At 39.7% G+C, this 15,254-nt stretch overlaps 1 protein-coding gene across 2 annotated transcripts; it reads right to left on the bottom strand.

Moving 5' to 3' along the window:
• Nucleotides 1–34: 34 nt before the first annotated feature.
• Nucleotides 35–6,602, bottom strand: slc33a1 (solute carrier family 33 member 1). 2 transcript variants are annotated; one of them, XM_083985464.1, is made up of 9 exons: nucleotides 6,520–6,602; nucleotides 5,212–5,657; nucleotides 4,957–5,110; nucleotides 4,670–4,865; nucleotides 4,335–4,534; nucleotides 4,068–4,252; nucleotides 3,861–3,978; nucleotides 2,990–3,205; nucleotides 35–2,673 (listed from the first exon to the last, which is right to left on the bottom strand). In XM_083985464.1, exons 2-9 carry the CDS (start codon nucleotides 5,613–5,615, stop codon nucleotides 2,506–2,508), a joined length of 1,641 nt encoding a protein of 546 aa, XP_083841590.1. In that variant the 5' UTR covers nucleotides 5,616–5,657; nucleotides 6,520–6,602; the 3' UTR covers nucleotides 35–2,505. The 2 variants fall into 2 exon arrangements, with proteins under 2 accessions (XP_083841590.1, XP_083841591.1); XM_083985465.1 differs by having other exon boundaries at nucleotides 6,377–6,576.
• Nucleotides 6,603–15,254: the final 8,652 nt, after the last annotated feature.

The following is a 15,254-nucleotide window of genomic DNA, read 5'->3' on the forward strand; positions in this document are numbered from 1 at the left end:
TATTTTTTTTATTACATATAAGATTTGCTTCAAATCTGATCAACATTGCATCCTATGAATCTCAAAAATCATCACGTTCTGCATGTTTCTCGCTATAAAGTCACCCTGTTGGGGATTTGGACTCATCGTAAACAAAAATTGTGCGAAATAGAAAAAAAAAAAGGAAGAAACATTTCAATTAGAGTTATGAGGTACCATTATGGGATACATTAAAAACAGATTTTCCTGTAACTGAAGTAACAGCAGTTCACCACCACAGAAGAGCCAATTTAGTGGACGAATATGAAACCCCAGTTTAAGAATTTATAAAAAACTAAAGCAAATGTTGCACAAATGATAAGTCTATAACATTTTCAAAATAAAAACAAAATCCAAACAGCAAACACAGTGCCCTGTTAATGGCAGAGAGGCTCTCAGGATGAGGTGTTGTCATGTAACTGGCACCAATGAAACACGAAAGGCCCGATAAACATCACAGCAAAAGTAGGCAAAGGAATCTGTAATTATACAAAGTGATTAAAAAAAAACATGATCCTCTTTCTTTACAGCAACCTAGATTGTGCACTTCAACATTTACATGACAGAGCAGTTGGATTTTAACTGGCTTTCAGAGAAAATACTGTAACATTCACTTCTATGTACAATATGCAAAACCTAAGCAGAACATTTGCTCATCAAGTTTCTCACCAGGCTACTGGTCTGGGATCTCATTTATTTTGTGGGGAAGAAATTTTGTGATTTTTTTTTCTTTTATAGGCCACAGCAAATTATAAAACCCTAAATCTGCCAGTAAGGCTTAAATTATGTGCTATTGAGGTTCATTAAAACTTCCTGTCTAGAACCAGGGAAGCTTCATACCTGCTTAACCCAGTGACGCTCACTTATGACTGGCCTCAAAGACGCACCACGATAGGATCCATCAAAGGATCCTTAAAGATTCTGGCAGGCTTCATAGATATTAAGATATTTAAATCAGTCTGTGCATCTGCTGTAATTATCTGCTGCATTATGAATCTGCATCCAGGATACTGGCCTCTCACATACATTGTATCATAACAGCAGACTCTGTGACACCTGCGTGGACTCTCAATAAAATCCATTACCAACCAGAAGCCTTATTCATAACCAAGGTGTTTTAACAGTTAAAGCTGTGCTGTCATATATTACTACTGATGATCTGACTTGGCCCAACGATGGGTAAAGCTAATATATAATTAAGGAACGTCTGGACAAAAACAAAAAAAAACTTCATTGGTGTCATGGTTATATAATATGCATAAATCACTGTGCAAAGTAAATTCTTCAACAGGAATGTGTACCGAGTTTCAGACTCTGGTATGTGAATTTAAAAAAAGAGAAATAACTGAAATGATAATAATGTGTAAATAACTACAGTATAGTATGACAACTGCATCCTCAAATGACCTTTACATTCCCTGCCTTGATTATTTAACAACAGTTCAGATGAGCTCACATGGGTTTGACTCTTTGCTGGATGTTTTCAAAGGCACAAAAACTTGAAAGGAAAAAAAAAAAAAACACTAACATAAGATATAATGATCGTTTTTTAAAAAGTTGGTACGGATCAGTCAAAAAGCAAATGAAGTTCTTCTGATTTGGATTACCAGATGGTTTGAGTTTAACAGTATTACGACAGTGCAGATAGTTTGAGCCCAGAACATGAAGATATCTCAGATATATCACTTTTATTCACACGTCCTATTTCACTATGTCAGTGCTCCTGCATCGTTGACCTAAATACCAAAGTGAGGCTGCAGAATTAGAGACACTGCAGAGTCACTTTTGACTCAGATGAATTGTAGATGTTTGTTAAGTGTGCGGAGACTTTGACTGACACGGTTCGTTCAGATGAGTAGGTTTCCTTGTCTTTTCCCTTCAGTGTCCTTTAATATAGAATAAACAACCACAGGCCAGAGAGATAAACATGAGTGTGACGTATCGAGTGTTTGCTAAAATCCCTTTTACGAGGTTTCTAAACATTGAAGGGCTCTTTCAGGAGGTTATATTTCCTGCTGTTTGTCTTTGGATGATTAAAAAGTATCAAACCCAACCATCAGGTGATCCATTCAAGTTAAAACATACAAACAAAGTACTCTTTGACCTGCTCTGGTTCTGGTGAAGCTATTTCAAGCAGCAGAATGAGGTTTAAGCTAAAAAAAAACCAAAAAAACGACAATTTAAAAATTTTCTACACAAGGTTTTCACCAGTCGAAGCAGTTGATTTTAGTTTTCAGGAGGACACCGTTACAAGAATTGTGTGTTTCTTCAGATTTATGTACGTCAGGGTGACAGAGGCAAGAGTGCGTGGTTGTTTTTCTGAAAAGAGCAGCTAAAGCAGGACCAGGTAAACTAAACCAGACGGATGAGGATGGAATGAGAGTATGTCCAGCATTGAGCTGTTGTTTCTGTGTTTTGGAGCAGTATATGGAGAGATCCAGTGCATCAGGAGGAGTCTGTGGTGCTGCTGCTGACGATAGACTGGTGTCACTGCTGCAGTCTGCACCTCCAGGCTGCTGGGCCCTCGTCCTGCAGCCGCCTCATTTTCTTCCCTAACCAAACCCACCAGGCCAAACCAATCACAACACACACCACCGACTCCACATAGTAGCCGTCCAGTGTCGTCACGCAAGCTCCGCCTTCCTTAACGCACAGCTGGAGAGGAGAAGAGAGACAAAAAAGAAGAATAGTCATTTAAACACTCTTTGGATTAGAACACCTTCTTTGCTTGGATGTATATTATCTAGTTTGTGAATTAATTCTTTGTAACAAGGGGTAGACAATATAAGTTTGCTTCTCTCTGCCCCGTTTCAGTCAAGAGTTACAGTATTGTCATTATTTTTATGAGTTTTATTTTTTATTTTTTGTTTTTATGCTCGATAAATTAATGAAATAAATAAATAAAATAAACTATACTAAACTAAAACATACTGCGCTCAGTTTGGCTGTATCCTCTCCGCTGCTCACTCACCCCTGCCTCCTCTGGAGAGCCGCAGCTCTGGCCCGCTGCCCCCTGGCACTCCTTGGAGGTCAGTGGATCCACCATCCACAGGGCCACAGTGGAGGGCCAGTTTCCCCCCAGGTTAGTGACTGTGTTCAGCAGCGTCATGTAGGTCCCACCGATGAGCGGGTCGCTAACTTTGGCATGGAAGGCCATGCAGGCCACGTACATACTATACAACGCCACCTGGAATTAAAACAACCTAAGTTAAAGATGAACAACTCTTAAAGAAACAGTTGAAAAAAATAAACAATACTGCTTTTCTAGCTTCTTGTTATTTTTTGCATACCTAGGCAAAACAATGATCAGATACAACAAATATCACAACACAACCTCCTGCTGATATTTTCTGTTGCACAGTGACATCTGGAGGCAGAGTTAGGAAAATAATTTTATCAATAAACTGGGTAACAGAGATACATTTGACAGAGCACTGACTAAAAGAAAATAACAAGAATAAGTAATGCATTTTGTTTTTGTCTAGTGTTTGAAATCCCACAGTTGCGAAAACAACATAAAAATAGCCCGGTCACAGCAGACATTTTGACTTGCTGTATTTGAGAAGGTAGGTAACACTAATAGCGATGGCTGTTAATTCATGAGTGTGACAGTGAGACAGTATGTAAAACACCAGGACCCTAAAATGACACAGCTAAATGCAAATTTCATATCATCTGTGCTTTTCCTAATGTGAAATGTCAAACTCAACTCAAAGAAACCTCAAGCAGACCTGAAAATGTCTGAAAAAGTGTCACATACCAGAGACTGAAGTATAGGATGAAAACAGGAGAAAGTAATAATAATAATACTAATTGGTAATAATAACAGAGGAATAACAAACCTGATGTACTGCATAGCTCAGCAGCACTACACTGTAGTAGTAAACAGGGAACTCTCCATCGTGTTTTACAGAGGAAGTCCACCACACCAGCAGAGCGTACTCCAGGCCTATCAGCAACCTGAAACCCCGGAACAACCCTTTTTAGTTTACTGAATGTGTGTATGCGTGGGTTATTGTGTGTGTGCCTGTGTGTTTGTGTGTCACAACCTAAAGGGAAAGGCCTTGTAGAAGACGTCCAGAGGTCGCGGCCCTGCTGTGTATTTACTGATGATGACTGGTAGGAGAATCTGCAGAGGCACCATGGGCACCGCCAACAGTGCAAGCTGCTCCTTGGGAACTCCGGCCTCCACCAGCTTCAGGCCTGTCACAGCATCCGCTGCAGAGAAACCAATCTGACACACAAGAGAAAACATTCAGTTGACATTACAGTATCCAATTTCAACAGCAAATATTTACAAGGAAATGCTCACTTACCTTGGCAGTGAGGAGCAGGACGCAGAAGGTGAAGACTGTGGGCATCTTGATAATAGAGAACAGCAACTGGTAGGTTTCCGTAACACCCTGTGTCTCCTCCTGGACTCTCCTCTTTCCTTTGCCGTGCTCATTTTCACTTTTAAAAATGGCTACCAGTGTCGTGGAAACCAGGAACACCATTCCCCAAAAGAACAAGAAGTCTGCAGCAAAGCAACAGAAAAAAGCATCACAAAACAGGCTTTATTCAACTTTAAATTACTCTTATCTGGTACTTTATTACAAAAGTTTTTTAATTAGTTGTCTTTGTACTCCAACAGGTGTGGGATAGGAAATACCTGACAAGGTAACAATGCCGGTGTCCTTGGGCTCTGTTCTGAGGTATTTGTTGCAGAAATCAGCCGACTCCAGAGCCAGAAAGAGCACATTCCCCAGGAAGTAGCCAGCAGTCTGGCCTACAGAGTTGCAAGTCGACGCATAACCCACATTTTCCCTAGATAACATGGTCAGGGCCCAGCCATCCACAGCTATGTCCTACAGAGAAGGTAGAGCAAACGGGAGATGGGAAACTATCCATTTGAATTTATAGCTTTCTTGATATATCTCAGTGTTTACGACTTCCTACCTGTGTGGCTGCCAGGAAGGCGAGCATAAAGAAGACTCCGGTGAGTGTCACCACTTTTGGTCCTCCCTCGCTCTGCAGCAGTGAATTGACCGTTAGAGACAGGTAGAGCATGAAGAGGCCCAGCAGGTACTGTGTGGGCACCAGCCATGACTTCCTGTAGACAGAGAGAGGAGGCCGAGGTGGGCATTGAAGCAATTAACAAAAGCAAGCAAATAAAAACAGGCAAGAATGCAGATGATATCCAAAGTTTCTTACCTTCTACCAAACCTGCTGAAGTAGAGAGCATCCACCAGTGGTGCCCAGAGAAGCTTGAGGCTGAACGGCCAGAAGACGAAGCTGAAGAAGGCTTGGTCTTTGTAGCTGACACTCTTGCTCTGTAAGATCAGAGGGATGCTGCCAGCCAGTCCCAGAGGAATCCCCTGTAGCACATAGAGGAACAGGAGAAGCGACACGTTGCCCAGCTCTGCGCGGATCCCGGGCTGGACTCTGTGCCTCCTCTCCTCCAGATCCGACCCACTGATCAGACCCTCCGCCTCCTCCTCGACGTCTCGATCGGTGGTACTCATCTCTCCCCTTCTCATGCTCTCATTCGGGAGGGCCGCGCCCCCCACCTTCCTCTGCCGTCCGTTTTTGTGCGTGACCACATGTGAGGGCTCCATGTTGGAGCAGGGGGCATCAAACCTGCTGTGCCCTCAGCAAATCTGAAGACAAAGAAAGAAGAGGCAACAGCTGAACGAACTGCTGATTTACTTCAAGTCTCTGAAATAATCATCATCATCGTCTTCGGCTTCACAAATTGTCACCTAATAAAAACACAATAAATAAGTTACACATCATTCAATAAATACACATAATAATGAACAGTTACAATGAATATCCTGTATCATTTGAATCCCACTCAGATTAAAAATGATAATGAAGCAGAGCCGTACAGAAAATAAATACATTATTCAACAGCCATGAGAGCAATAATCAATATGCTTTCTACTCATAATGTTACACACTTGATATCTGTTTGTAGACAAACCAAAAGTTATGACAGACTGTCACTAATGAGGTGAAAAGTGACATGTGAGCACTTGACTGTGTTGACTTAAAAACGGTCTTATTCATCACAATAAAAAGACGAACTCAATGTCAAGTGCGTGAATGATTCTCAAACACATGCACAGATTGAAAGAGAGCAATTAAAGCAAATTATAGCGTAGTTAGCAGCTGTCACCTTCAAACGACCATGTCTGGCGCTGTGTTAAATTAAAAAAAAAAAAAAAAAAAAGGACAACATATACAGTGAAATTGATATTTCGCTATATCACAACAGAACACGTATAAAGACGTAAAATAAAAAAGGGACATATCTACAGAATTAAAAGTGGAAATGAAAGCAGACAGGGCAGAGAGTGGATGAACTCATGCATACCTGCTGGTGATGACAACATGCCAAATCAACACAAACACAAAGAGCTGAATCTACACCGGAAATCACATTTATTCACTCGCAAAGTTGCGGCGGCGGCTGAAGACAGAGACAGAGAGAGAGGAAAGCAGAGAGAGACAGTCTACCGTTTTACTTAGGACAGGTTACATCGGTGAACATCAACACAGGAGAGAAGCAGGAAGTGCGGAGCGTGCGACGTCCAAATGTGTCCGGCGCCTACAGCTGACGTGTCAAAGGCACGAGTGAATTGTGTCCCCCTTCAACGCAAATACACATCTGTCATAAAACATAAATAGGATGAATAAATGAGAAACATACAGCCAATGTAGAGAAATTAAAACAGCGACACACTAGAGGAAGTACCTGGAATCACAGATCATTAAAGGTTGAATATGTAGAATATTTATTAAAAGCTATATTTTTTCAAAAATAATACATCCATGGGGCCTTTAGAGGGGTACAGAATGAAAGTATTGCTTTTCCACAAAAACATTTTTTTTAGTCTGAATTATTATTTTTAATTTTTTTGACGGGCTCGACAATGACTTTCTGTCAACGTTCTGTTTACATTCGTACCTGCCTGTAGCCGACATATGGCTCAGTTCTCCGCTGTTTTCCTGCCTCCTCCCGGTCCTATGCGTTTGTTTCCAACCAAGCCTTTTTAATAATCAATCGGTGGATCAATGGATTATCATATACTTGTTAGGATGGGTGTATTTGTGTAGTCTTATCTGTCATAAACACGTTTATCGTCGCGGACTTTCGGTGCCACGGAGCTCCTTTTTTTTTTTTTTTCCAACTTGACGAGAGCAGTGACAGCGGAGGCTCTGAGCAGCAGCGGTGTGGAAGGCAGAGAGCCTCCACTCTCCCTGTAACAAGCTACAAGTCATTTATTATGCTGTTAATGACGGTAAAAATGAAACATAAGGTAAATATCCTGCTTAGTTCTCCTCCTGTCTGTCCTCTGTTCAGAGCGGAGTCCCTAGCAACGGCCCGTTTTACGTAGCAACGGTCTGGCAATCGACTGCTGGAATTCTTTTTCTGTTGTTGTTCTTGTATTTCTACATAGTCAACCTTTAATAATAGCCTACCACAATTAAAAATCAAACTCTACAATAAATTCAGGGCGGCTAGACATAGCCTAAACCAAATTTATAAAAAAAAAAACATTTTTTTTGAGATGTCAGACTATATCAATAAGAAAACATTCAAGATGTAATTTTAAAATCAATTTAATGGACATTTTATTCAATAAGAAAACTCTAAACTCTCAAAACCCCGAAAGATGAAGAACATGTTGGAATGGGACTTTGTCAGAAGACCCTCTTCAAGATGTTTACAAAGTGAGCATATCCATGTGAAATCATTAAAATATTGAATATAAATAATGAAAATAGGAATTTTTCATTATAGGGATAGGGATTTTATAGTCTATTTTATTTTGTATAGATCGATGGATACTTTGTCCTTTCTACAAATGAACATGGATTGAACTTTTGTAATTATTATTATTATTGATGATGATGATGATAATAATTTTATTTTTTATAGCACCTTTCAAAACAGAGTTACAATTGGTGCTCAACATTAAAAACAGTTAATAAGAATAAAATAGAAAAACAATCACAAAAATAAGATTACAGAATCAGTAAGACAGTCGATAAAAGTGAGTTTTAAGAAGAGACTTCAAAGAAGATACTGAGCTTAATTAATATTAAATTCCTTTTTATTTAACAATTTTAATAAAGTTATACTATATCATATGTTATGAAATATATCAAATTTGAAAGGCTGACATCAGTGCAAACTAGCTAGGACAAAATATCTCAAAAACAAGTAAATATTTAAGATTTCCTGACTTACACACTCAAATGAGTTTAGCGATATAATGAAGAACAAAGATGTGAAAGTTTGGCGTGCATTTCATTCAAATCAGTGCAGGTTTTGAGATTCATCATCAGACCACTTTAAAAGTGTGACCTCATACTGACCTCTAGTGGATGGAGCTGGTTTAACCTGCTAATAACTTTGAAGAGCCAATGTGTAGAGTTTAATGACAACCAGGCATGGGGTTGCAGATTGTACAGTAACCACTTAAATACCCCCCCCCCTTTCTCTTCTCATTTTCCAAATGTGATTGTAAACTAGTGAAAACATAGAGATGAGTTACTTGATTTGCAGTTCTGAGACATTTCTTCCTGTTGTCCTGAACATTTCAGACAAGAGACGTCATGTGACCATCGACAGAACCAGCACTTGTGGAGTTGCCACCTGCAGCTGGATACCCTCCAGTCTGGCCTGTGGGGCCAGGATGATGTGTTGGGGCCTGAAGCTCTTGTCTGATCTACTGACAGCAGCAGCATCCTCACTGAGTCTTCTCTCTGGAGGCTCCTCCAGGGCTCTCGAGCTGCTCTCTCTGCTCTCAGTTGCCTGCTAGAGAGATGGACGAAGGGAGGGAGGAGAGGACCAGGCAGGGCTGTTGTATAAGGGAGAAAGGTGATAATAATTCTAGGGGCCCAGCGACCAGTAGGGCCCACAAAAAACCCCAGTAGTCTAATCTTTGTATGACTGAATTATTCTGCATAAGACCCTGACTAATGCTCATAGTAATGCTGCATTGGCATCAAAACAAAGTAGGCTAAATAAAAAATGAGAATACATACGTAGTCTAAGAAAAAAAGTAGAAAAGTCAGGGGCCCACTTTAGTATTATTTCAAGGGGCCCAGAATTCCTGGCAACGGCCCTGGGACCAGGTCAAACTAGTTCATCTAGCCTGCTGCTGTTACATCAGTGTATTCAATCTGTCTGCTAACTGTGTGAATGGATCATTGTGTGACCTCTGTGCCTGACCTGGATATCACACTGCTCTGTTTTACTATAAAATGGCGCCCTTGTGAGCACTGAGTAGAGTCATTGCTTAATGATTAGTACACACAGGGAGACTGACTAAATGCATTACTATATGCTATTTTCTGCACGGCATACTTGAATATTGCTGAGGTTTTTCCCCCCCGGTCCCACACTGTACTCCCCCACAGGAGTAGAGTCTGGGAGCTGCTTTTTGTTTTTCTCCTCCCCTCTCCTCTTGTTTCTCCCCTTTTCCTCCCCCCTCTTTCCACCCAGTCATCCTGTTATGTCTGTGTTATTGCATGTATTGTATGCTATATATGTATGGACAGGTTGATTGCTGTAATTTCGCTGGAACCGACTTGTATAGTGACAATAAAGGCCGATTCTGAATAATAGTACAAAAAAAACACAGCATCACAACCTCAGTTTGCACTGACTAGCCGATATAGACTATAGAAGAGATAATAGGCTATTGCTGATGCTCAGGGGTCATTTTAGGCAGGATTTAAATGATTTGTAATTAGTCTCCTAGCAACAGAGGGATCCAGTGCAGCACATCCTAACTAATTAACTAATTAGCGCCACCTGGTGGATATTCCAGAGCTGTAGGGTTTCTCCACTACTGGGGTGGCTGAAGACTGCCTCTGATACATCACAAAAATTAAACCTTTTGCGAATTAAGATATGAAACTTTGAGGAAAAGTAGCACATGTGTAATGAATGTGGATGTTGAATAGTGACATCCACATGAGATGTCACTGTCAGAATCAAGATGCTTTAGTTTTCTTTTTGTTTGTTTGTTTGTTTTCTCCAAACTTTAGGCCTATATAAATTCATCCTCAATGACAAACAAATAAAATTGAACATGGGGAGAGAGGATTTTAAGACTTTGTAGAAATTCATAGTCTGGATGGCTTTTTTATTCGTCAATCCTGTTAGTGTTTCAAAGTACATCTTAATTTCATTCTTACATTGGTGGATATTGGGTTTCCGTTCAGTCCATTTGCATTTATGAATAGAATCTTCCATATAAGGTAAGAAGGTTTAACAAGAAAACGTGACTTCGGTCCATATCCTTTTTCTCATAGTAAAAAATAACATCCCTTTTTTGCAGGTTGATCTTAATCCCACACAGCGATATCTATCCAGAAGAACTTTACGTCAATACATTCAAGATGCTTTAGTACCTCATTCAACATGTAGCCCTAACCCACATCTCACTCGACTCTCCTCACACAGCCACTCCGACAAGTCTCTGAACAACAGAAACACATCAGATTTACTGATCAGTCGGGAGGAGGTACCAAATGCACAGTCGGCAGAACAATACATGGTCGTCCAGGCATGAAGACCTGCAGGGGAGGATAATAAACAGGTGTTAGATATAAGACAGATGTTATTGCTGCTCCCAGCAGAGAGACAGAGGCCAACAGGCAAAACAACATCTCATTCACTCTATGCTCAATAACGCTATGATGTGACCGGCTGCTGTGGCAACACTGGACAGGGGGAAGTTCAACAAACAGGATCAGATCTCCTGAGAGCAGTAGTGTCTGTTTCACACTTCCACATGACTTCGGCCTTCAGGGGTGTAGACTTCCTGACAGGAGACTAATGTGTCCAGCAGAGGGAGCTTCATGCTAACGTCATACTTAGCTCTCCAACACTTCTTGGTGTGATTTTTAATGAACAAACTGTAGATTTGGTGAGGGTGACTGCGCTTTTTCACACTTACATAGACACCATGTCATCAGCAAGAGAGTTTTGAGTGTTATACTCAGTTTTCAGTGTGTTACTGTAACTTCTCATGTCATGTTTGTTCCAGCAGCACAAACATCACACCACAGTCCTCTGCCTAGTGTTGATTTCCCCTCAGCCCTACATGAATATTTTATAATATGTAGCTATAGTGAATTGCTGAGGTCATTTAATGTTAGTCATTTAAAGAATAAGGTATTTAAGTGCAACATAAAACTCAAGATAATGTTCCAACTTATTGCAAGGCACATTTTTACTTTCTGCACAGAAAGATGTTTTACACTGTTGATGATGTCAGTGCTGCTCTGCTGTGGTTGGCACACCACACATCTGCAGCTTTGGTTGGGATTCATTCTGCTTAGTTCAACACAACCATTTTTGAACACTGTATACATTTCTTCTCTGTATATAAATGTAACTTTCCTTTTTCTACTCTTTGTAATTAGTTTACTTGTATATTTATTTCTTTGTTTGTTTCTGTAATATGGCAATACATTTGACAGCAACAAAATGTGATCACTCTCAAACTTGCTAATTAAACAATGTTTGTGGGCTAAAGAAAGAAATGTCAGTCTGTGGAAACAAACATAACACCATGTCCAGTACATAGGTAGCCTACACATTGTGTAAGTATGTACTATATGACGAAGATAGATTTTTTTCTGATTAACATATAGGCCTTTTAGATAAGACATTTCTATATATATATAAATAAACCTGCTCTTTCTAGACCCATGACAATATATAGTTTCTTCTATCAACAATAATAATGTTTTTGTCCTTGGTCCAAATTGGTGAGATTCAAAAGAGTGACTTCCAGGTGTTGGCTATTTTTTTAAAACTCTGGAACCAAATCAACATGCACAAAAAAGAAGAAGAAGAAAAAACAAAGAAAAAACTACACAGAGAAAAATAGAAATACGGAAATGTACTCAAAAGGGTACAAACCCTTGTCGCTCCAGGCGTACCTTTTTTAAGAGACAATTTTGTACCCATTGGTGCCGGTACATTTTTGTACCTTTTCAAAATGTACCAGTTGAAGTACAACAGTAGTATTGTGCACTATTGTACTTGTACAATATTTACTTGTACTACTTGTACATATATACCCTGGGTATATATGTATCCGGTGTGTGTTTGCTCTGCGACTTGCCCTGAGCGAGGTTTGATCCCACGACCTCCTGCACTGGAGGTGACGATGCTAACCGCTTCGCCAAGACCTTCTCCTTACTGGTACCTCGTGACTGGGGCACACCTGCAGACCTCCATTACATATATTTACAAAATAATTACTAGTTGAATGTTTAATTATTATCTCTACTTTCCTACTTAAGCTACTATTTTTTTCTAACACACTGTCTCTGATAATGTACCTTTAGGGGGTAAATACATGTACCTTAGGAGTAGTACACAGCCTATGTACCTTTTGCCATTCTGGAACATTTATGTGCCTTTTCTACCCCCAGAAGGTACACATAGGTACTCTAGAGTAATTAATCTACAATAATTGGCCCTATAGGCTACAGTAGGACAGAACTGTACCTTTAAGTACAGAAATGTCCCCCTTCTGCACCCCTATTTTTCTCTGTGTACCGTAAAATCATAATGGATCTAAAATCTAGTAACAGATTTTAAAATTCCTTGAACGGAAACCAACCGTGCTGAAACCTCCTCGATCAAAAGATCCTTTAGTGACAGTCGTGATGCACCCATTACACCACATTTGAGTTAGAGTAATGAATGACGGCACGGTCTGCCTTGTGGTTGCTATGAGTGCATGTGAAGCTGCTTATCCTCACAGATGGCATGTGACAACACACAGGCATATTCGGGTGGATCAGCATGTGATAACAGGAGCACCATGAAATTGTGTAGCTGTATCCATGTAAGAGGGTTTATGGAAGTGTCAATAGTATAACAAGATGTCCTTGTATAGCGAAAGATAATAGGCTACACCTTATTTACCACACAATATCAGGATGCCTTTGGTATTCCTGTCTTATGCTGCAGACACAAAGCTGTGTTCATCCCAGAAGCCATTTTACTGATTTTCAAGGATGGATGGAAGGAGGGAAAAGCAGGCAGCTGCCAGGAGGCCCGGCCGAAACCTTCAGCAGACCCAGGTTTATTCTCTATAGTTTAGGTCTACATCATGTGGTTACCTACAATTTTATTACAAATATGTAACTGCAACCATATTCTGTGCAGAAATGCACAAAAAACATACACACTCCAGAGGCTTGAGATAAGTTCTCAACAGTTTTAAATGTTACATGAATTAGGAATTAATTATTAAAACTGTTGCCAACTGATTTTATGTCAACTGACTAATCACTTAATAAACTTAATCATCTCTGCTCTTAAGTATAGGTACTGGTTGTTTACAGGGTGCAAGGGGAAATAAATGAAACTTGACATGTAGAGCAGAAGTCAAGTAACCAATTAACCTGTCTGGGGGGCCCAATAATAATCTTTTGATGAGAGAGGTTAATTCAGCCATCGCCTAGAGCCTCAGGGGCCCAAACAGCCCATAGTCACAATGTTAGTGAATGTTTGCCTTTGTTGCTCGTCTGTCTACATGTCTAGTGGAGGATCCTTATGTATGAACCAACAGGGGCCCACTGTGGTCTCTTGCATTGTTGCTATAGCTACGATAATATTTTTTTGAAAGAGAGGTTAAAGTTTGGCCAGTGCTGACAGACAAATACCAGCCAACCAGACATGAGTATTTTCTGTGCGACCATGGTAATTGTGAATATAGCCTATCATATTTTCTACCATTTCCAAATGTCTCAGAGAGAAAGTAATCCATATGCATACAGGAAAAAATTATCTAGACTGCAAATACATCATGTTAACCAAATTAAGATTATGTTAAGGACAAGAAAAAATCAAAAGACAAAAATGCCAGATGACCCTAAAGGAAACCTCTGAACAAGACACATGAAGAGGAAGAGACCTTGGTGTAACCCATACTTGGAACACACAGTGCAGCAGATGTGTTAAAGTACAAAATGTTCCTCACACATACTTGTTGCTTTTGCCTGACTGAGTCTGAGGTGTAGGCTCCAGGGTTTGGTGACGTAACACAACAGCATATGCTGAAAGGGAACATAGTATCTGTATAGGACAGAGTTGCTCCTTTACCTGTTTGTATAAGGCCGTCAGAAAATGTGTCAATAAATGAGCAGGAATGTTTTGTGATTATACTGACCTCATCAAGCATTTATCAGCCAATAGTATATCTGCAGGTGTTTTTTCGAGTGTCCAGAAATGTATTATTTTAAGTAGCCTAATTTAGGGGAGACTGGAGACAGTTGCAACACTTTTTTTTTCAGTTTTTTCTACTCAGAGACAATTTGAACTACACTCACCAAACTTTTACATATTAAACTTACATGTGTCTGTAGCCATACCATTTAGGCCTACAGATGGTTACATATGTCACAATGTCTGTTTGAATGGAAGAATTCAGACGTTGCAACTGACCCCAAACCTGGGGAGAGTTGCAACATGGATCAGGGACGGTTGCAACATATTAAACACACATTAAATTCCACTCATTAACTTTTGCCTTTTGTCTCAATAAGCATATAGTATTGCTAAAATATGCATTGTTTTACAACAAAAGTAGTAGGCTATTTATTTAATAATATTTATCAAAGAACAGTTGGAGGTTTGTTTTGTGTATAGAACATAGGCCTTGAGTCAATGTGCAGATGTTACTGGTGGTATTAAAACTCAGTAGCTCAGTACAAAATATTAAACCTGTATTCTACTTTAAGATGATTTATTCATTATACGACATCAAATAAATTTAACTTTTTTGTCCCATAGAACAGCAGTAGTTGCTCATTTTTTCAACAAGTTATTTTTGGGAATCATTTTGTTTATCTTTAGCATTAGTCTAATTGGCTGTTCTGTTCATCATGATGAATAACATAGATAAATTGTCCCTATTTTGAGCTAACAATGCCCTCCCTTGTTGCAACTGTCCCCATTCTCCCCTACAGAACAAGATTGTACCATACCACTTTGTTTCCCACGTCTTTACCCACAGTTTTTATTATTATTATAATAACTTATTTTCATTCACCAAACAGCAAAGCAATTGCAACATCACAACAGATAATGTCAAATCTTGAATGGAAGCAGCAGAAATGAGAAAAGTCTTGAAAAATCTCCCCCTAAAACCCATTAATTAACAAATCAAATAATTCAATAAGGAGAAATTAAGTGGGTAGATTTTGTC

This window comes from Trachurus trachurus (genome assembly GCF_905171665.1).
Source record: "Trachurus trachurus genome assembly, chromosome: 13".
NCBI classification, from domain to species: domain Eukaryota; kingdom Metazoa; phylum Chordata; class Actinopteri; order Carangiformes; family Carangidae; genus Trachurus; species Trachurus trachurus.